At 49.8% G+C, this 23,199-nt stretch overlaps 1 protein-coding gene across 2 annotated transcripts in view; it reads right to left on the bottom strand.

Moving 5' to 3' along the window:
- The window catches only part of Spred2 (sprouty related EVH1 domain containing 2), a 117,685-nt gene that overhangs the window by 79,442 nt on the left and 15,044 nt on the right, over positions 1–23,199 (bottom strand). Inside the window, exon 1 of one of the 2 annotated variants that reach the window (XM_005070398.4) lies at positions 18,086–18,909. The exons of the other annotated variant lie outside the window; for it this stretch is intronic. Coding sequence (XP_005070455.1) covers positions 18,086–18,111 — 26 coding nt within the window. The 5' untranslated portion in view covers positions 18,112–18,909. Of the gene's footprint in view, positions 1–18,085; positions 18,910–23,199 lie in introns of those variants that run through there. 2 annotated transcript variants of the gene reach the window in all.

Raw genomic sequence — 23,199 nt, 5'->3', positions numbered from 1 at the left:
TCAAGGCCAGCTGGAGCCGCAGCATAAGACCCTGTCTTAAAAGGGAAAGGGGTTATCGCGAAGCCCCACCCCTTCCTGGGATCTGTAGACAGTTAACAGTTTTTGGGCAAGGGAGAAACATTTTCTTGAGTGATGTTGCTTCTGATAAGTTGCTCGTGCAACTAATTAGGCCAGGGGGTGATGGGGCATGCCTTGAATCCCAGCACTGGGGAGGCAAAAGTAAGCACATCTCTGTGAGTTCCAGGCCAGCTAGGGCTACATGAGAGCTTGACTCAAAAAAAAAAAGTAAAAAACAAAACAAAACAAAAAACCCAAATCAACTGCATTTATCCTTGCTGGATGAGTAACACTGTCCTTTTACATGTGGAGACACTACCTGTCCCTGTTTATCTTGTGTTAAAGAGCACAGGGAGGGACACTACCTCCTTAGAGTTTAGCTTTGGGGACAATGCTCCCTTGGGCTCTTGGAGAGTCTCCCATGAGAGAAGAGGATGTTCTGGACACTTCCACCTTCCAGGACAAACAGCAATGTAGGGAAACTAGGAGGAAACAGAGAACTAAAGGGAGCAGAAAAAAACGTCAGTGCGACCCTCAGGGGCCAAGGAAGACAGCTCATGCGTTCAGCCCTTAAGCCAGAGCTCAGATCCCCAGCACCCACACTGGCAAGGCCGTGCAATCACCTGTGAGGAGCAGGAGGACAGCTGAGGCTCGCTGGCCACAAGCTCCCGGTTCGATGAGACCCTGCGTCCAACACATAAGGAAGGCGATAAAGGACATCGAATGTTCTTATTGGGTCATATCTCTCTTAAGATTCTCTTGTCCCATTTCTTTCCTGGAGTCCCCTTGACACCCCGTGCAGTCACAAATCTTTAGCAGACGTGCCAGACGTGGTGGCTCACACCTGTAATCCCAACACTTTGGAGGCTGAGGCTGAAGCAAGCATACGTCAGACAACGGAAAGAGCCAAATGGAGCCAGGCAGGTGTGGCTCGGACCCACCATGCCAGCACTTTAACTCATCCTTGGCCAAGTTCAGAGACAGAGGCCAGCCGGGGCAAAGTGAGACCCTGTCTCAAGCAGCAGCAACAATCAGCCTAAGCACAGGTCCGTGAAAAACGGGAAGGACCATATAGGTACCCACTCTCTTAGGGTAGGGTTCTCAGTGCAGGATGCATGGCTGCCATCTGAAAGGGGGGGACGGGTTGCTAGCGGGACCTAAGGTCAATCGCTGATTCCGACTGCACTGTGGACAGCCCACCTGTTAACCTCAAGGTTAGTTCCCCACTTTTCAGCTTTCCTGTTGCTGCCTTTCTTTAAATGTTCATTTTCCGTGTCCCAGACACATTCTCCACCCAATCTCATGGTGATCCTTCAAGGATTGGGGGGGGCAGGGTTTGAAAGCGGCTGTGAGGCAGCCTGGCTCTCCTTCCCTTCCTCCCTACCACCAACGGTGCTCCTGCCGCACACGGTGGAGGTCGACTTAGGGAACACGCCCATCATGGCCTGGCTTCATAGTTCCGCCCATCACAGCCTTTTAAGCTGCACCCCCACACGATGACACGGCAAATGGCACTTCTGCCTGTGTACCATAAGTGGGCCACCCATGCTCAGGTTGTGAGAAGTTACTGTCCTGAAGGAGCTTGCAAAACCAAGCTACAGCAGAGGACAGGAGAGAAGGGTGGCATGCTGGCCGAACAGCTCATTTCCTTGCCTTCCCTGGCATCCGTCTTAGCGCTAATTGGCTTGGAGCTAAGGACCTCTCATACATGTCTAGAGAAGCTGGCCTCTGGAGCCGCTGGTGACTTGGTGGGTAAATACATCTTTATGGACTTCATAAAATGCAGTCTGTGTAAACACACACTCAAGAACTGCTAAGGGTACTGAGTGGCTGGAGTGTGGTCCAAAGGGGGCCGTTAGGACTGCTGAGTTCTCAGTGGTAGACACCCAAGGAAAAGAGCGTGGGGACAGGACTTCAATTTAGGGAGTAGACCTCAAGCCGGCTTGCAGGCAGAAGAAACGTAGATTAGGGTTGGGGTGCAGCTTAATTAGCCAAGTGTTCTTCAGCAAGCATAAAGCCCGGGGTTCCATCCAGCACCACATAAAATTGGGCACGGTGGTGCATGGGGGGGTGGGGGTGGGCAGCGGGGAGGTGGAACCAGAAAGATAAGGAGTTTAAGGATAGCCTTGGCTACCTAGCAAGTCTGAGGCTAGCCTGGGCTACATGAGGCCCTACACCCACACCCCCCTCCCCCACACACGCCAGCAGCAGAACACACCACCTGCAATGTCGGTACTCAGAAATGGAGTGAGTATAAGCCAAGCTTGGGTTACACATAAAAACTCTTGTCTCAAAAAAACGGGAGAGGGAAAGAGGGAAGGGAGAGAGAGAAACGGAGGCACAAGAGCTCTGTTGGGAGGCTGTCTGGACCTCTTACTCAGAGGCCCAGGCCCCCATTCCAGACAACCTTGTCTTGATGCTGTATGGTAGAAATTTACAGGCTTGGCAAACTTTGGGCCCTTAATTACAAGATGCACGACTCTAGTCAATTTCAAAGTTCATCTTCCTCAAACTTCTCTGAAGGAAGAACGGGGGTAAAGGTGGGGAGGGCAGGCAGAAAAGGGGGGGAGCAGATGGACGGAGAGCTAGAAAGCAGTGAATGGCCACGAAAGTGGAGACTGGGCTCCGGAGGCCACACGGCCTCAAACACACGCTCACCCAGACAGCCGAGTGACAGGGGTACAGCAACTGTGACTAGCTAAAGTTCCATTTCTTTGAACAGAAGCATTTCTGGAGTTCCGATCAAGCTGCTGGTTGACACTGTCCTGCTTAAAAATTGCTGGACCAGGGAGATGTCTCTCTCAACAGGCAGAAGTACATGGCACACACGAGCTGAAGGCCCGAGTTCCATCCCGGGGAGCCAGGCAAACACTGGATGCAATGGCACACGTGTAAACCCAATATTCTTATAAGATGGGAGGTAGAGATGGGAAGGGCGGAGGGAGGGAGGGAGAAGAAAGGGAAGGGAGGGGAGGGGAGGGGGAGGAGAGAGGAGAGGAAGAGGAAGAAGAGGAGGAGAAAGGGAAGGATGCAGGCTGGCTGGAAAGCATGGTGTCACAGGTCTGTAATCCTAGCACCCAGGAAGCTTAGGCAGGAGAAATGGTGGGACTTTGGGGTCAGCCTGGGGTACACGTGAGAGCTGTTAAAAAAAACAGTAAGGAAAAATGCTTCTCCGTGACCAGCAGAGCTACTCCTTCCTCTTTGCTGGAACAGTGTCTGTTGGCGTGACGTCGTCACAACAATGTACCTAAACTACCACCCATCCCAGCCTGGCACCCACTCCCTCCACCCTGGAGACCAGCATATCAGATGTTTCTTCCTGCTGTGTATGACCACATGGCCTTGGCAGTAATCATCAAAAGCACACAGCAGCATAGAAAGTTTGGGATGGGTAGCAAGAGTTTAAAACCGTAGGTAGTCACAGAAACTTTCCTTCCACAGCCCAGATGCAAAACCCTGGGAACTTCCTGTGTATTTCAGCTATCTGAGGGCTGTCTCCTCTCTCCCAGGATGGCCATCTGGAGGTTCCTTGCCTCCATTCCCAAACTTCCTGTACCCTCCTGCCAAGCCCCAGGCGACACACACAGGAACAGCATTTGGAAGCTCATCTGTCTCACCCTTGCACGGCATGTGACCAAGGCTAGCAATCTGTTCATGTTGATGGTTCAACATCTACGCGGGCCACATGGATCCAAACGGGTGCCCTCTCCGCCTTCTTCTTCCTGTCTCCCGAGGCTCTGACAACATGGAGCGAGCGAAAGTCTCAAATGTTTAACATGAAACCCCAAATGAGATGCGACCAAGACCGGATCATATGTCCCTGACAAGAGCTCAAACCACACCATGGCTGTAGAACCTGCAGCTGCCTTGCCAGACTACAATTGATGCGCCAAAGTAGGGCCCCGTGCTCGTCACTTCCCAGCATCTTCTATGGCTCTAAAACAACCGCTGTGGTGAGTGGTGAGCGCTTTACGATGTTGAGAAAGGGCGATGCACCCTCCACTTCTCTTTATAGTGAGTGGGGTGAGGTGAAAACTCACAGACCCCAAGTCCTCACAGGGTTCTAAGGAGGGTGCCTGGCCACCAAAGCAAGTCACTTTGCTGTTCTGATTTGCCCTGGGTACTTCTGACAAACATGCCAAAGGCCTCTAGTGAACGTCGCTTTCCTCCACCTACGCCCTCAGTGCTTAACCAGAGCCAGGCAGAAAAGGCCCATCGGCCATGTCAGACAAGTGGCCTCCTGAGCTCCAATGAGCCCGCACCCTCTAATTGGTTTTATATTACCAACTTATCACTTCGTCATCTGCTAGCTCTCAAGTCCTAAACAGCTCCTTCCTGCTTCAGGGACAAAAGTCCAAACACCTACTCTGTTGGCCCAGCATTCAGCAATCTCCAAACTTAGCCTCAGTAGACACAACTGGTTTTCTCTAGCCTTTCCAAGCATGAACTTGCAGATGGACTATCTTGCTTATGATAGAAATCTACAGACACGAGCTGGCCCCTCCCCAGCCTGCCCTGTCTGCCTCTCCCCACAAACTAGCACCCTCGTAGGAGTCTGCCAACACTCAAGACCAACTCAAAGAACACCAACTCTGCCTGGCTGGTATGATCATTAAAAAAATCACCTATGTAAGAAAAAAAATAGGAGTCAAAGTTTGTTGGGGCTTTTTGTTTTTATTCTTCAATTTTTGAAACAAGGTCTCATTATGTAGCTTTGGCTAGTCTAGAACTCATACGTAACCCAGGCTAGCCTCAGACTCACAGAGATCCACCTGCCTCTGCCTCCCCAGAGCTGGGATTAAGGTATTTGCATGGTGCTCATTTTTATTTATTTACTATTTTTTTGAGACAGGGTCTCTCTATTACATACCCAGAGGTACATACTATTACATACTTCTGGGTGTCCCAGAACTCACTGTGTAGACCAGGCTGGCCTCAAACTCATCATCCTCCTGCCTCTGCCTCCTGTATCCTGTACTTCCATGCCTGGCTTTACATATTTTTGTTTATTATGAATGAGAGATCAAACCCATGGCTCTGTGCATGCTAGGCAAGTGTCTATCACTGAGTTTTATTCCCAGCCAATAGGTTTATATCTTTTTAAAGATTTCTTTATTTGTATGTGTGTGTGTCCCTGCACGAGTTACATGCATTGTATGTTTGCATGAGCCCAAGGGGGCCAGAAGAGGGGGAAAGATCCCCTGGAACCAGAGTTACAAAGATTAAGTATGTGGGTGCTGGGAACTTAACCTGGGTCCTCTGCAAAAAACAAGTGAGCACTCTTAACTCCTAAGCCATCTCTCCTGTCCTAGCTTTGGTTTTTTTAAGCGACGGGGTCTCATTATAACATCGGCCCCTAGAGGAGCGCTGCAGTGTTGTTTTATTGTCTAAGCACATGTACTATCAGCAGGTTAGCAGCAAAAATATAAAAAAGGTGTGGGAATTTAAGTGCCCTGAATCCCAGAGCTCACTACATGTGTTACGGTAAGCTGTCTTCTTTGCGGCAGCCTCTCCTCTGTGATAGAGAGCTGCACAGAAAAGAAATTCTGTTCAGTGACGGCAGGCATGAGATGGGCAGAGCCGAGCAACGCACAGTTCACTCCCAATTCCTCCTGCTTTTACCAGACCTGACTTTACATCTCGTCTGTAGGGAGGAGGTACTAGCTCCTGCTCACGGCTCAATGCCACATCAATCACCTGGGTTTGAACACTGCTCTCCTTCAGGGCTTCACGCGATCCACCTCAGGTCTGAAAGTTGGCGCTAACTCTCTGACTACACGGACTGCAATGAAGAAACTCAAGGACTTCCCCAGGGACTACAGCTGTATTCCCGATCCACCCCTGACTTAAGAAAAACAAGGCAAACATCCACTATCACTTCAGTGGTGTTTTATTATAGAACGGACACTGTTCTGTGCATTGGAAAAAACAACCTACACATATGCGTATGGGGTGACGCTGCAGACTCAGTTCGCAAGCTACCTGTTGCGAACTACTGGGTAGTCAGTCAATTTAAGGCTTGCAGATTGGGGCTGGTTGGATGGCCCTGTAGGTAAAGTCGCCTGCTCCTGTGTGTCTCATGACCCGAGTTTGATCCCTGGGACCCACATGGGTCAAACAAGAAATCAACTCCCAAAAGGTGTCCTCTGACCGCCACACCCACACTGTGGCGCACACAGGACCACAGATAGGCACGCACGAAACCAAAAACAATTAAAAAGACCACAGGAGCTGAAGAGAGGCCTGTTAGGACCCAAGATCATTTCCCAGCACCCAAGCCAGGATGCTCACAAAACTCTAGCTCTAGAGGATGACATCCCTTCTGGCCTCCTCTGGGACCTGCACTCCCATGGACACACCCACATACACAAATATACATAGTTGTTTGTTTTTAAACACACAATCTTTTTTGTTTGTTTTAAAAGAGACTTTCTGGGAGTGGCCCTTAGACCTGATCCTCTGGAAGAAAAACATGGAAGACTACTAACGCACAGGGTCCCAACCTCCCTGCAGAAGGCTTGCATATCTTTAGTACTTCTTTTGGGGGAGACAAAGAATTTCTCACTTCTTTTAGCCTTCTGGTCTATTCTTAGGTTTCCAGCAGCCAGGCCCAAGTATAGCCCTCCCCATTCCCATTCATATTCCAGTCTCTTCCCATTTCTCACCAGGAATTAGCTCCAAAGAGTAAGAACTGACAAGAGACGGATAATTTACATTTTAACCCTATTCGGATTTAGGTAAATGGTTTAATACGCATGCTAATATTCCAATTAAGGAAACTATTATGTTAAAGTGTTTAATCAGGAGAATGAGGGAGAGCTGCAGACACCTAAAATTAACCTCTAATAGTCTTGACAGTCGTCCCGCTTAAATGCCTGGTTATAAGCAACTCTCACTTAAGATTTCTGCTTAGGCACACAGCGATTCCTGATAAGACCTAAAAGCAATTCATTTCCTAACAAGATTGCTGTCTAAAGGATAAACTAAAAGGGCCACAATTTAAATACAATCAAAGCCCAAAGCAGTCACATGGCAGGAGATTTAAACATCATCATCTTGATGCCCAGTAACAACAATGTTATTCGCATCAGAAACAACACAACCACTTCCTCTTTCTCTGACCTTCTCTATTTAATTATTTCCTGTGATTTCTTCTAGGGCTGAACCTGCATGCTTCCCAGGGCCAGTAGGCTTTGTGTGCATGACTGATTTCTCTGGAAGGAGCAGAGTGCCAGCTGCCTGTTAGGACACTGCCCAGTTGGAGGTCTTTACATACCTAAGCGGTAGATTTCTTGGGGCTCCTAGCATTCAGAAAGAACTTTCTTGGGTTTTTTGTTTGTTTTTTGAGGCTAGGTTTCTCTGTTATAGCCCTGGCTGTTCTGAACTCTGAGAGCTGCCTGAATCTGAACCACCACAAAAGGCTTCAGGTTTGTTTTGTTTTGTTTTGTTTGTGACAGGGTTTCTCTGTAGCTTTGGAGCCTGCTCTGGAACTCACTCTGTAGATCAGGTTGGCCTTGAACTCAGAGAACCTGCCTGTCTTTGCCTCCCGAGTGATGAGATTAAAGCTTTAAAAAAAAAGCCAGAAGAAAATACAAAGTTTTCCCCAACTCAATCCCCATCTAAAGTCAAACAGGAAATCCTGCCATGGATGAAGATGTTCTTGGTATTATCTCCCAGGGTATACGCACTACCTTGTCCAGCGAGCCTCAGCAAAGGAATTAATAATACCAATTATGTTTCATCACGTATCCTAGCTCATACACATAACATAAAACTTTTTAAATCTTCCTGAAAATACACATCATCTCAGATCCTACAGAGTCAGGATCCCATCCCTATGTGAGTCTATTCCTAGAGGCATTTTTGAAGGCTACTGTTTCTAACCAGCTGGTCCAGGTGAAGTGTGCCCTATCAGTCATTTTGCTCATACATGATCTATCTGGGGTACGGCAACTTGTTCTCTCTCCAAGGAAGTGCTTACACCGATCATACTGCAGGCAGAGGAAGCCACCATAAAGGGCTGAGCTCAGCTCACTGGCAGAGCCTGTGTCTGGACTACCTACATAAGGTCTTAGGTAAGCTCTGAATTCAGCTGGGTGGTGGTGGCACACACCTTTAATCCCAGCACTTGGGAGGCAGAGGCTGGCCGATCTCTGAATTCGAGGCCAGCCTGGTCTACAGAGCAAGTTCCAGGACAGCCAGGGCTACACAGAAAAACCCTGTCTCAATAATTAATAATAAAAAAATCAAAGTCCTGCTAGGCCTGGTGGGTCATACCTGTATTCCTAGCACAGAGGACACTAAGGCAGGGTGATTGCCAGGAGTGTGAGGCCAGCCCAGGCCACAGAATGAGACCTTATTTAAGACAAAACAAAACATTAAATCCTGCTGTGATCACACAAGATTAAAAAAATAACTATTATTAGCATATTATTTTTGTGTGTGTGGTGCTCGAGATTAAAACTAGAGTATCCTCGCCTGTGCTAGGCAGATAGTCTACCAGTGAGGTATATCCTCAGCCCTCAGGCGATACGTTAACTTGTCACAATCTCTTCCTCACTGACAGCGCCTGGATGCTGGAGGGTCAGACACAGTCCACCCACAGGCAAATACGCACATGCACTTCACAAACCCCACATGTCTTAAGAACAACCGAGGGCCCCGCTGGTTAGGCAAGCCTGATGACGTCACGCAGATCCCAAAGAAAGCTCAGCATGGAGTTTCAGCTACGCCATCTGGGAAGCCCAATCACACTCAGGTGAAAAAAGGGAAAACAACTGTAGCAATCAGTCAGTGGTGAGGACAAGACTGCCCTCATACCCGTAAGGCACGCACGAGAAGGTGTCTAACACCTTAGGATGTAAGTTCCCCAGGGGCAGGGACTGCCTGAGTCACAGCTCTGACAAGTGGGTGGATTAGAAAGTGTTAGTGCTCGCATCCAGTGACAGGCAGTAGCTAAGCCGCTCACTCCGTCCTCAGGCAGGTTATTTCTTGAAGCACAGTAATTCAAACGTGGTGTAGTAAGAATACACATTAGAATCTAAATCTACAACACGCACACTATGGACACGTGCTCTCTAGCACTCCCCAACGGCAAGGCCTCAAAACAGAGAAATAAACAGAAGACACATTCACTGAAACCTGGTGCTCATGGCCTGAGGGAAAAAACCAGGCTTGACTTAATCTTTAAGCAATGAATAACTATATTAAGACTGTTTACATGCATAGCTTCAAAAGGTCTGCAATATGAACCAAACTGTTGGAATGTCTGCTAAATTAAACTGGTTGGAAATATAACGTGAAATACCAACATGGCATCATGCAAGCAGACAAAACACATCCGAAGCCAATGCATTCCAGGAGAACCCTGAGTCTGAGTGTACTTGACTGTTGTTTCAGAACCAGAGAGCTGTTAGTGCTGAAATGTTCAGACCACGCAGATGAGAAGGACAGCGACTGACTGCCCAGGGTCACAACAGGGAAGGAGAAATCTGACAGTAAGAGAGCAGATAAACTCTGTGAAAGCTAGAACCTCCATAAGCAGTCTGATGCAAGACTCGAATCCAGCACTGGGAAGGCCAATTCAGGAGGATTACCACAAGTTTGAGGCAGACCAGTCAGGTACATAACAAGACCCCATCTCAAAGCAAAACACAGAGACTTTGACAGTTGGCCATTACTGACGCTAAAGGAAAAAAATAATTCTAGAGCATTCTACCGGGACATCAGAAGAGAGGCAAAGAAATAGTTGAACCTGGCATTCGGGCTCCACTCCAAAGTGACAACAGGCACTGGGTGCTTGACGTTGTGAATTATGAAGAGAAAAAACCATTGTGTCACACAAGGCGCCACAGGAGACGTGAAGGCGTCCAGCGCATGCCCAACACTGGGCGGTCTGCTAAAACAGCCTTACCCGGACTAGCACACTTCCTACTTAGTGAGAGCCTGGTCTAGGCCAGTTCAACACCACAAACTTCTGTGTGTGGGATCTACAGCTCCTGAGTCAGAATGGCGACAGAGGCAGGAGCTGCCCAGAGCCGTATTTAGTTTACTCCCATCATGGCAGCCTTCCTCTCGGTGGTCCTGAAAATAAATATTCTCAAGTTAGAGGTGGCAGCACACATCTGTTAATTCTACCACATGGGAAGCAGCGCTCGGAGCGTTTTCTGGGCTACTACAAAATTCTAGGTTAGTCTGGGCAACCTGTCTTTAAAAAAAAACAAAAACAAATGGGGGGGGCTGGAGAGATGGCTCAGAGGTTAAGAGCACTCACTGGATGCTCTTCCAGAGGTCCTGAGTTCAGTTCCCAGCAGCCACATGGTAGCTCACAACCATCTGTCATTCAATCTGATGCCTTCTTCTGGCATACAGCCAGAACACTGTAAATATTATAAATAAATATATAAATCTTAAAGGTGGGGGCTGGTAGTAGCACACACCCTTAATCCTAGCACTTGGGGAGGCAGAGACAGGCAGAGCTCTGTGAGTTGTTCGAGACCAGCCTGGTTTACAGAGCTAGTTCCGATACAGACAGGACTTACACAGAGAAACCGTCACGGAAAAAAAAAGGGACCAGAAGTGGCAGCACACACCTTTAATGCCAGCACTTAAGTAGATCTCTGTGAGCTCAAGGTCAGCCTAGTCTACATAGTGAGTTCCAGGTCAGTCAGGGCTACATAGTGAGTCCTTGTCTCAAAAACAAAACAAAACAAAAAAACAAATAAATAGACAATAACGAAACAGGACTGTGTCTCGAGTTCAGTTGGCAGAGTGCTTGCCTGGCATGCACAAGATGGGTTTAATGCCAAGAACAGAGTGTGTGGTAACTCAATGTCATCCTTGACTACATGGTGAATTCTAGGCCAAACTGAGCTACACGACACCCTGTGTCAAAAAGAAAAAACAAAAACAAAAACACTTCAAAATCTTCTTGAATGCAAGAATAAAGTGATCATGAAATGCTCATGTGGGTGAAATTTATGTTTTTCAATGAAAAACAAATACATGAACTTCCATTGGTATGTTTGCAGAAAGCCTACCAGTATGCACTGTCGGGACACGGATGTGAGTGTCAGTGAATTCTTCATACATCATGGGCAGTTTCCCTGTGCACCTGGAGTCCCCGTAGAACATAAATGTAAGCCTAGCCAGGCTTATCTGAGCCATCAGTCCTGGAGGTGAGAACCAGGGCTGTGCAACCACAGAAAGAAATAAGAGGAACAGATCATGAAAACAGAAAAAAAAGGAGGTTACCACCAGATGAGTAAGGGAAAGAGAGCTGACACTTAGCCTGCTACAGTTTTATGCATTTGTGAATGGATCCATCGGTCACATAACTAAGATCAAACAACCAGGTCTGAAAAGAATGACTGCTGCATACATGAAGGAGAAGAGCTGCCCACATCCCGGTATCTTCAATCAAAAAATACTTTATACAGCCAAGCGTGGCGCCGCATGCCTCTGATCCCAGCACTCAGCAGTCAGAGGCAGTGAGATATCTAAGAATTAGAGGCCAGCCTGGTCTACATAGTGAGTTCCAGGTTAGCTATATGGCTACATAGTGAGACCCTGTCTCAAAATACACAACAAAAGTACCTAATGCTAAGACAAAGTCAAACTTGCTTCTCTGCCTCAATCCACTAAGCGCTAAGGAAGAAAGCTGCTTCCAGTCAGCTACACTGTGCGCATGTGTTAAGTGTACACGGGGAAGCACACTCTGATAGTCACGTGTACACACGCCTGCGCCAATGTGCTGTTAGTGAAGATCAGCCAAGGAAGGGAACCGAGTGGCCATAAGGCAGTTAAAACAGCTGCCCTTTAGTTGAGTGGGCTCTTAATCCTGCCAGTGTCATGTATTTTATTAACCCTAGCCTGTTTTCTTTCCATGACCTGGGATACCTGTCAGGTCATTTAAGAAAGTGCCTACTCGGGGAAAGCATGCAGAAACCACATCTTGTCCGCACCCACTCATGCAAACCCTAATGAAATGCATCGGGACGGGCGGACACACACACACACACACACACACACACACACACACACACACACACCGCTCTACACAGTTCTGAATGCAGTTCCATGACAAACTATAATAGTGAGTTGCTCAGAGACAGGCTTAGAAATATCCTTAGCTAACCAAGTGCCACAGTTAAAATTATGACATTAGTCCACAGGAACAGAACACAAGTAGGAGGGGAGGGAGGGGTCCAACGGGAAAAAGAAAGGGATGGGGGGATGGGAGGGCGTTTAATGAACAAAGCACATTATGTGTATGAAATTTGAAAGAGTAAATTAAAAACACATACACTCTGCCATACAGGGTACTGTGTGCATCCAGGGAAAATGAGAGCAGAGGCCCTAGAAAGTGCCACCAAATCACCAATGTATTATCTTTAAGGTCTCAAAGTCAGCTAATTTCCTTCAGAGAAAATGAGCCAAAACAAACAGCCACACGTATCAAAACTTCCTGCTCAGCCTCCATTAGCTCTCGCTCCGCCTCTGAGATCTGCTGTGAGAATGTGTGTTTGTGTTCAGCCAGTAATGTCGGACCTATGCCAGCACTGGAGTTCATCAGCACAGCTGTCTCCAACATCAAGCGAGAAGACTCCACCAGAACCCTGCAGCTACTGCAAATTGTTAATATTGTGATTTCTGCAGACTTCCCCGCAGGGGCAAACACACAGGCCCCGTATTACTACTACTCTGGAGATTTACTCATAAGGTGGAAAAATGCAATGGCAGTCAGGCTTCTTGGGAAGGTAGAGGCAGGAGGATTGCTAGCACTCAGGAGTTCAATGTCAGCCCCCTAACCTCCATCTCTAAAAATCAACCAATCAAACAACAATAAACGTCTGGGTCCTCTATAAGGGGAGCAAGTGCTCTTAACCACTGAGCCACCTCTCCAGTCCTGGGGTCTCCTCTTCTTTTGTTACTACGTATGCCAGGCTATGAGACTGGGGACTTCTGGGGACTCCTTTTGTCTAGGCCTCCTATCTGCCAACGGGAGCACTGAGATTCCCAAAGTGTACTACCGTGTCTGGCTTATATGTGGTCTGAGAATTCTAACTCAGGTCCTTGCACGCATTTGCCTACTAAGCAATCTTCCCCGGCCTGAAACAGCATTTTGAAATAAATATATCTATTACTTTCTTCGGTTCACATTTACTAAGCAAATGCAAAGTCCTCAATGGTACTGAGTCAAGAGAAGAAAACGAAGCTGTGGAATTACCAAGCAATAACCCCGAATCCAGGAAGCCCATACCCTGATGCGGAATCTAGCAGGGGAAAGGCCCAGCTACGTGGTAAGAAGTGCCTGGCAAAACAGGAGGAAAAAGACTACGGCCAGCAGAGGTTGGGTGGGGGGAGTCGGGGATGATCTCCCAAAGGAGAGTTCAGAATTGGCTTGGAAGGGTGAGTTTCACTCACCTATAGACGGAAAGCCAACAAGAATCCTAGAGTGAAGAGAAACAGTAAGTGAATTCGGAACTCATCCCATTAATCCATCACTACCCATGAGTTCAAGGCCACCCTCATCCACACGGTAAGTTCATGGTTAGCCTGGGCTACATCCTTTCTCAAACAAAACCCACAAAAACAAACTCACCAAAGCAGCAAGAGCAAGCAAGCTGTTGGGGGCAAAAACTGTAGGCCTTCCTGCAGCGTTACTTACAGGGTTTAGGGGTAAAGGCAGGAGCGAAGTATCCGAGACTTGTTACAGCCTCAAAAAAAAAAAAAAAAAAAAAAAGTAGCGTTTTCTAATGGACGGACCAAGATTCTGATTTTGCTCGGTCAACTCATAGTTTCAAAATCAAGAGTTCCACTTGTAAAGATTTCCTGGCTCAGGGACTCAAACCTGTGAACTCTCAGTCATGCAGCGCTACATACATAGCAGGAGCTGTCTCAAAAAAATAAAACAAAGAGGCTGCTTACACAGAATGGAAACATTTTATTTTAATAGTCAATGCCAGCAGGGTTGTGAAGGTACGGACCTGTACACCCAGCCCCGGGAAGCAGAGACAGGAGGATCACTGCAGGCTCAAGGGGAACGCTAAATATGCAGTAAGTCCCGGGTGAGCTGGGGCTGCATAGTGAGGCCCTGTCCAAACAAACAAACTCACAGACAAAGGCTGGGTTTAGTGGTGCATACCTGTGCATAATCTGATACCCAGGGGGCCGAGACTAGAAGATTTTCAATTCAAGTCTGCCTGGACTACAGAGTGAGTTCAGGGCTAGCCAGAGTGACTTAGTAAGACCCTGTTCCTAAATTTAAGAATTTTGAAAAATAGTAAACACGAAACAAAATCAAAACCAGGGCTGGGGAGATGGCTCAATGATTAAGAGCATATGCTGCAAACCAGGCAGTGGTAGCTTTTAATCCCAGCACTGAGACAGAGGCAGGCAGAGTTCAAGGCCAACCTGGCATACAGAGTGAGTTCCATGACCATCAGGGCTACAGAAAGAAACCCTGTCTCAAAAGAAAAAAAGAAAATGAAAGGAACAAAGAAAACGGTATTTGCTGCTCTTCCAGAGGACTGGTGTTTGGATCTCTGCATTCGCACGATGCATCTCACAAGCTTCCTGGAACTAAGTCTAGGGGACCCAACGCTCTCTTTTAGACTCCACAGGCGCTACACGCATGTGCACAAATGCACACCCAAACAAACGGTGCACAAATAAAGTGTTTTTGTCAGATGTGGTACAGAATAACTAACCTCGGCACTAAGAAGACAGACACAGGAGGATCAGGGAAGCATTCAAAACCAGTCTTGGCTGCACATGGAGTTTGAGGCCAGCCTGCCTCAAAAACAAAACAAAATAAAACAAAACCAAACAAAAATCAGGGCCTTGTTGGGGCCAATGGATGACTCATACACAAACCTGATGACCTGAGTTTAATTCCCCAGGATCCACATAAAGGTGACAGGAGAGAACCAATTCCAAAGTTGTACCCTGACCTCTATGGAAACACACATGTACACACAGACACACACAGACACACGAAAGAGAGAGAGAGAGAGAGAGAGAGAGAGAGAGAGAGAGAGAGAGAGAGAGAGAGAGAGAGAAATACACACTGCACATACTCATTAAAAACAAACTTTCAAAAAGACAAAATGTTAAATGGTTCAACACTGCCTGTGTTGGGCTTAAGGCACTCCAGTAATAACACTCTGAGCCGCTGTCCACACTCTTGAGAAGTAAAACACTCCCACCCCCAAGTTTGTTTAACCTTCCTTTAATTTGACATGCTCCTCATACTTCACAGCGGTTTGCAAAGAAGAAAAGCCATGGCAACGACAGACTGCCACTGATTTAGTACAATTAGGAACCAACAGGATGACTGGCAGAAACGTGGTGAATCCGGCCAGGAAGCAGGCTCTAGCTGAAGTACCCGCCTAGCCTGCATGAGTCCGGGTTCACTAAGGCTTGCCATCACCCTCCGCAAACACTAGCTGGGAACACAGTGCTCTTCCCGAACCCAGCTGTTGAGTGGATTCTCCATTTCTTCAGTCACTACAAGGGGTTCTCTTGGGCAAACTACCGAAACTCTCTACTCGGTTTCCCCAAATATAAACAGAGACAATACCACAGCGGGTTTCACATAGCTCATTGCCATGGTAGTTATATAAAGCAACTCCAGCACTCAGGAAACTGAAGCAGGAGGATCTCTCTAAGTTACAAGTCCAACCTGGTCTACAAAGAAAGTCCCAGGCCAACCAGGGGATTCATAGTGAAGCCCTGTCTCAGAGACAAGAACAAAAAAAGCAACCTCCAGAATGGCATTTCAACAATGGTGAAGACACCAGGGCTTTCTAATCCCCTGAAATTTGAGCTTGTCTCTAACATCTTCCTCTCAACAGATTTTTATTGTTTGTTTTGAGTCAGGGTCTTACTCTTACCCTAAGCTGGCCTGTAACTAGGTAGCACAGGCTGGTTGAGAAGCCTGTTTGGGTCTCCAGATGTGAGCCACCAACTTCAACAAGGCTCTGACAGCACTAAAACCAATCTCTCTCCCCGGGGACTGGATGGAGAGGTGTTTACTTAACGTTGGTGTCCCCACCTGAAATCCTTTCGCTTAGGACGGACCTGCACTCCCACAAGGAGGAGCCAGGGAAGCAACGGCACGGCGGGCAAGGCTCTCCGAGAACCCCTAACAGCCCAGGTTCTGTCACCGCTCCTGAGGCTACGCCTACGTGCAAATCCGAACAGGGGCCCAGAAAAAGGGCTATTTGTTGGCTAAGGTCCAGAAGGGGAAGGCTTAGCAGATACTCCTTTCCCTCCATATTTCAGCATTAAAACTCCCAACTTTCCCCCCCACACACACTTTATGATTTCAGTGGCAGGTAAAGGAACACAAAGTAAAATGTGTGAAATAGACCAACACATACTCTGGGGCTTGCACGGCAGGTGGGGACCTCTCCAGGGATGGGTGTCTTTGACAGATTAGGGTTACAGCAGTCAAATCTCCCTGGAGACACACCGAAGGAAATTCCCTTTCCAGAACATCAGCTTCCTTCCAACCCAGCCTGACAATGGACACCAAAGGATAAAGGGCCATTTAAAAACAAACGAGGGCTTGCTTGTCTAGGTGTGCCAGGCCCTGGGTGCAAACTCCAGCACCGAAAACAAAGGGGAAAAAAAGTGAGATTTCTTAGAGTGGATGGAACACAGCGTTCTGCCACCTGCTACAAAAGCTCTTTAAGCCTCCCGGTTGCCCAGCCCTAAGTCGCTTTCCACTCTCTGCACTCTAGAGTGTGCATGGGGAGTGGGGGTGGGACCAGAAGCAAAAGACCCGAGGTTTGGGAGCTAGTCTCCAGTCGCCCGTACTCCACAGCCCCAGGTCTCCCTCCTGCTCGGAGACCCCGAGGCCGCTGACCCGCTCGGGTGTCCAAGCAGGCGCCGCTACTACCTTGGCTAATGGCAACACTGAATGAAAGGAGCCGAGGCAGGCTGAGGATTTATGAATGTGCAGGGGAGGAGGGATATCATGTGACAATAAAGGAGAACGTCTTATTCACAAAAAAAAAAAAAAAAGTGGCTGGTGGCGAGCAGTCACTGAACTGCCGTCACAGATTCGGGACCGCTCGGACCTTAGGCAGAGGACCAGACCGGTCGGAGCAGAACGGCGGCCCCGCCCCCAGAGCCCCGAGAGCAGGGACCCAACCCAACTCGCCACCTAGGCGGGAGGCAGCTGCCGCTTGGCCCGGAGATGGTGACAGGCCCGGGTCTCCCTGAGGGGCGGCCAGGGAGCACCTCCGACTCAGCACAGAGAGCTTTGTTCCCCTCGGGCCCGCGGGCCGGGAGCACGCACGGGCACGCGCTCCTCTGTCCCCCCACCCCCACGCGCCAGGAGCGCGCTTCCCGCACGCTCTCTCCCGCCCTCGCTGCACACGCTTCGGATCCGCCCCCGGAGCTGCCCCGACACCGCGGGGCGCGTGTGCCAGCCCGCACGCGCGTGCACACACTCACGCGCACCAGGGCTCCGCGGGCTGCTCCCGCGCTCCGGCGGCGGCTGCTGCTGCGCGCGCGGACTCGGGCGCACGGACCCTGTGCCGAGCCGGGCCAGCCCTGCCCCCCCCCAACCTGGATGTTTTTATGAATGAAAATGTGGTATGCAAATGAGAGCGATTCAAGAAAAACGAAATGGCGGAGTCCGGCCCCAAAGGGCTCCGAAGAGGGCTGTAGGGCAGGCGGCAGAGCCGGGAGTCACAAAGTCACCACGCACGCAAACCCATCGACCCCGGGGTGCCCCGCGTGGAGGGCGTCAGAGCTTCCGCTCGCGCAGTGCAGGGGCGGGGGGGGCCGCCCCGAGGTCACTCGCACGCCCTTGGTCCCAGCCACGACCCGGACTCGCGGACCCTCGGTGGCCCCTACAGCCTCCTCCGGGCCAGGCTGGAGAGCCTGGCGCGCAGCCTCGACACCCAGCAGCGCCCCACGCCAAGTGCCCCCAGCGAGTCCCCGCCTGCGTCCTTGGCGGCGGCCCCCCACGCCGCCCCGCCGGGCACCCGCGTCCCACCCGCAGCGAACTTACTCGTCCGGGTGTGTTTCTTCGGTCATTTTCTTGTTCACCTAGACGCCTGTCCCGCGGCGGGCAGCCTGGCTCCCTTCATCTTCCTGCGCGCTCGCCCCCCTTCCTCACATCTCCGACATCTCCTGATTTGGTGGTGGAGGGGGCAGCTGGAGAGGAAGGGGGCGCCGAGGCAGGCGGGGACCCGGGGCTCCCCGAGCGCAAGACGAGGTCGAGGAAGGGGTGCACCGGGCAGCAGCAGACGCCACAGGCCAGCCGGGCGCGGCACCCCCCCCCCCGGGCTCCAAAGGAGCGCAGGGGCGAGATTTGGGAAGGGGACCCGGAGGGGGAGAACAGCAGAAAAACAAGCGCGCTCGGGGCGGCGGGCGGCCAGCCGGCTGCGGTGGGGCCGGGCCGGGGTCGCCCCCGGGGACCGGGCCAATCAGGGTTCCGGGTAGCGCTCGGCGGCCTGGGGACGTGCGCCTGGGAGGCGGTGCAGGGCGCCCCGTCCGAACCCCATCTCGCGACTCCACCGATTTACTCCATATTGGATTCTCAGCGCCGCCAACAGGAGGAGGAAGTAGGGCGGAAGCGATGACGTCTTCCCAGCGGCCAGAGGTGGTGGAGTGCAAGAAGCTTCCTACTTGCAACCAAAAAAGAGAGAGACATAGAAAGAGAGAAGAGAGAGGAAAACACACGAGCGCGCGCGCGCGCACACACACACACACACACACACACACACACACACACGCACACGCACACCCCGCTTTGCCCCGCCTACTGAGGGCGCCCCGCTTCTACTCCCCCTCCCGCTAGCTTCCAGTCCGGGAGGAGCCGGGGAGGGGGGGCGGGGGAGGGACGGCGTGGTTGGCGCTGCGTTTGTCCGGCTCCGAATCCTCGTGTCCGGGGCTCCGGGTTTTAGGAAGCCCAAGAGGAAGGGAGGCGGGAGCGGAGGACGAGAACACATCTGGCTCCCGTTTTGTCCCCTCCCTCCTTCCAAACCTTTGGATTAAAAACCTTGTGGGGAGGCGGCGGGGGCGGAGATGGGGAGGAGTTAAGCTGCAGGCGGAGAGTTCGGGCACGGAGGCACAATGCGGGGTGCGGGGTGCGGGGTGTGGGCGGCGCAGGTGGCAGCGGCTGGCCTCAGCATCTCAACTCTGACGGAAACCCAGCAAAGAGGGAGTTGGACTTCGCCAGTGTCCTGAATAGCAGAGGAGATTCCGTTTCACGAGAATCTTGAGATCTTTTTTGTTTTTTCGACAGAGAGCAAGTGTTTTTGTATCCTGTTTTTTTTTTTCAGGGTAGCTTCAAACTTGTGTAGCGGAGGCTGACCTTGAACTCTTGATCCTTGGCCTCAGCGTTACAGCTGATGGGATTATTGTTGTGCGCCACCATGCTCACCTAGAGCGGGCATTTTTTAAAAATGGCAATTTGTACGCAAACAAAAGGTGCATCGGACCCAGCCAAGAAACTTTGTATTGCAGGCAGAAATGGAGTTAAAAGTACTTGACCTCAGCTCTTTAAGTCCATAGTTAACTGGGTCACAGATTACTGGCCCTCGATGAACTTTAGCAAAGGGGAGACCCGGGAACTCATTAACCCACCCCAGCTGTCCTTTTTTTTTTTAAGAATGTGGGTGGGGCTGCGTGCATGCATGTCTGTGCACCACGTGTGGGCCAAGGAGGGGGGCAGAGGAGGATGCTGGATCTCCTGGAACCGGAGTGGTAGCTGGTTGTTAGCCTCCGCGTAGGTGCTAGGAATTGAACCAACATCCTCTGGAAGGTCAGCCAGTTCTCTTGAGTACTAAGCCATCTCTTCCCACCTCTCTAGATGTTTCCTGCCTTGGCCTAGGACCTACCTGAGTTTTTCTGAGTCATCCCAAGCAACATTTGGACAATGAGCATGATTGTTCCCAGTCGGTGCATTTGCCTGGGATCTGAACTTGTGCTATTGAAATCCTTTACAATTTCTGAAGTGGGTGCCATGTTTTCACTTTGCACTGGATCCCACCCATTTCAGAGTCATTGGGTATCTCCTGAGGTCCCGCCAGGGAACAAGAGACATAGTCTGTCCCTTTCTGCTCCCAAAGACTAACAGACATCCGCATCTTCCTGAATATGCCATGAGAGACATTTCCAGAGAGATTTTAGCCAAAGGGGATTTTAACTAAACAAACTATGAGATTAAATATTTGCCTCAAAAATAGAAAGCTGGGCTGGATAATCCCCATTCTAAGAAGACTGAGGCAGAAGGATTGATCCAAGTTCAAGTCCAGGGAATCCTAGACCACCGAGAGCTATAAAGCGAGATCCAGTCTCAAACAAGACCACAAAAGGAAAGACAGCTATGAATGGGTCATGTCTGTAATTCTAGCATTCTGGAAGCAAAAAGGCTATAATTTTGAGGCCAGACTGGTCTACATAATGAGTTCCAGGTCAATTTAATGGTGAGTCCCTGTATCAGAGAACTAATAATAATTAATAATAATAATAAAACAAACCAGCAGCAACAAGTAAAACAAAATCTTTACACAAAACAAAAACAAACTCTTAGCGGTACATGCATAGAGAGTTTCACTTTTGAGTCAGGTGGAAACTAGTGTTCCTTTGCTCTTCACAGCCATGATCTTTGTGGATGCAGACTGAGGTTTCACACCCGATTCCAAGTGCCAGTAACATGTAGTGGTAAGGACACCAGACTTCATGAACACCCTGTATTTTGGTTTTCTCTCAGGAGACCTGAAATCCTGAAAGTGAGGTTTCTATTAATTCTTCAGCTTTCACGGGGATGACAAAGCAAACCTTGTCTTTCTTGTTTTGTTTTGTCTTGTTTTTGAGGTCATGAAGAATATGAGATGTGCTGGGTCTGGGGTAGATACCACCAACCCTGGCATTCTGGATGTAGAGGCAGCTGAGTTCCAGGACATCTAGGGCTAAATAGTGAGATCTTGTCTTAAATAGGGGGGTATGGGGGGGCGCAATGACCATAGAGATAGCTCAGTGGTTAAAAGCACTGGTTCTTCTTCCAGAGGACCCCGGTTTAATTCCCATCACCCACACAACCACTCACAATCTTCTTTCCATAACCCCACTTCCAAGTATCTGACATCCTCTTCTGGCCTTCAAGGGCACCAGGCACCCAAGTAGTTCATAGTTCTGCTTGCAGGCAAAACACTTATACACATAAAAGTAAATCGAACAAATAAAAAGCACGACATTCAGGGCTAGAAGTATAGGTAGAGTGCTTGCCTTGACATTCAAGGACCTGTGCTCCATCCTTAGCACCCACATTCGGTGCCCTACACTTGAAATCCCAATGCTGGAGAGGAGGAGGCAGGCAAAGTCCCCAAGGCTCACTAGTCACTCGTGGCCTAACTGGTAAGTCCCAACTTCCAGTAGAACTCTGTCTCAAGAAACAAGATGAATGGCTCCCAAGGAAAAACACCAAAGATTTATCCAGCTCCCCTCCACCATTCCAGCTGTGCTTGTACCTACATGGGCACACAATAAAGGAGACGGCAGGGCCTTTGACCACGAGAACTCTGAGAATACAAACTACCTGGAAAGGGCCTGTACATGGGACACAAGCTGGAACTCTATCAAAGAGTTTGTACATGGAGACTCCGAGAGACCCAAGCTGCATCTTGAGCATGATTGCAGCCCTTCTTGAGCTGGCTGTGGAATCTACAGGTTTTGACTAGCCACCTCGTCTGGATGACTAGCTCTTGCATTTAAACATGAAGATGGGGGGAGGGGGAGAGCAAGGCGGGATATTGTGGCACTGCCTGGACATCCCGTGTCGCACATCTTAGAAGATGGCCAGTTACCCACCATCACGGTGCCTTATGAACAACTTGGATTGTACTGATCTGTTTCTAGAATTTGTTGTAACATCTCAGCAACTATTTGTATTTATTCCATAGATGTCTTACTATTTTTCTCATTGTTTCTGCCACTTCCCACAAATTTAATAAAATAATGTTTCTTCCCCCCCCAAAAAAAATCAGAGACATTTTAAGTATGAGTCTGTGCCGATTTTAAAGTTTTCAACTCAGCAGCATGACCAATCTGAAAATATGGAGAGGCATCACTTCTATTCCTAGTTCTTGAGAGACTGGGGCGAAATAATCACCGCCAGTTGGGGCACACAGTGTCAAGATAGCGCGGGTTACAGTGAGATCCTGCGTCAAAAAACAAAACAAACAAAAACTGATCGGTAGCACACTCTTGTATCCCAGGAGGCAGGAGGGTCAGGAGTTCGAGGTCATTGAATTCCAGGTCAGCCTGAGCTACTTAAGACTTCCTCTGTCTTTTAAAATAAAGTGTTGATTCAGTAAGATGGTAAAACTTCTGAAGTACTATCGATCTGCTCACAACTTCACAGAAACCCAGCGCAGCTGCCAGCCTCTTGATTCCGCGGGGGAGACCCTACAGATCTTCCTTTCCCTGGAGGAGGAGGGCTTCGGGAGAGCTTGATCTGGGATCCACAGTCCGAGTAGCAGGGCAGGTCCTGCTTTTCAAGCCGGCGGCCCGGGGACGCAGCAAAGCGGGCATTTAGGCCTCCCCTGCAGCCGGCTCTCCTGGCCCCGGCAGGGCTGCGGCAGCACGTGGGATCGCAGGCCACGAGCTGGCTCCAGGACTGTCCTTGCCTCACCCCACTCTGCCCCTTTGGTATTTCTCAATGACCGGCGCTCGAGGACACTTCCGACGCAGGGGAGGGTTGCCACTCGCATGGTTTTATCAGTTCCTTCCGGCCGCGCCCTGACTGCCTGCTGCAGGCGCCTCCATCACTACGCGCTCCGGCAAGCGGCCACGGATACCCGCTGTGCCAAGGGAGCCCAGGACCCACAAGACTTAGAGACGCCACTGCCCCGCGGGGTGAATGGCTCCGGCCCGTTGCGCAATCTCCGGTAATAATTAGCCAAGGGCGGTGGCCAGGGCTGGTCCCCCAGGCAGCATACTCCCTGCTCATTTTCCCTTTCGGTTGCGATGCGTGCGTAGCCAGGATTTTATTAAATAAGAGTTGAAAGGTCCCTGCCCCGCCTGCCTCCACGCGGGGTCAGGTATTATGAATGAAATGCCAACCCTGCTACTTCTGAGGTCACACCACCAGGTAGGAGGGTGGCTCGACGCGTGCTC

Source organism: Mesocricetus auratus, unplaced genomic scaffold, assembly GCF_017639785.1.
Source record: "Mesocricetus auratus isolate SY011 unplaced genomic scaffold, BCM_Maur_2.0 Super-Scaffold_100029, whole genome shotgun sequence".
Lineage (NCBI taxonomy): Eukaryota > Metazoa > Chordata > Mammalia > Rodentia > Cricetidae > Mesocricetus > Mesocricetus auratus.
Note: the sequence above shows the minus strand (reverse complement) of the source record. Positions and strands in the feature narration are given on the sequence as shown.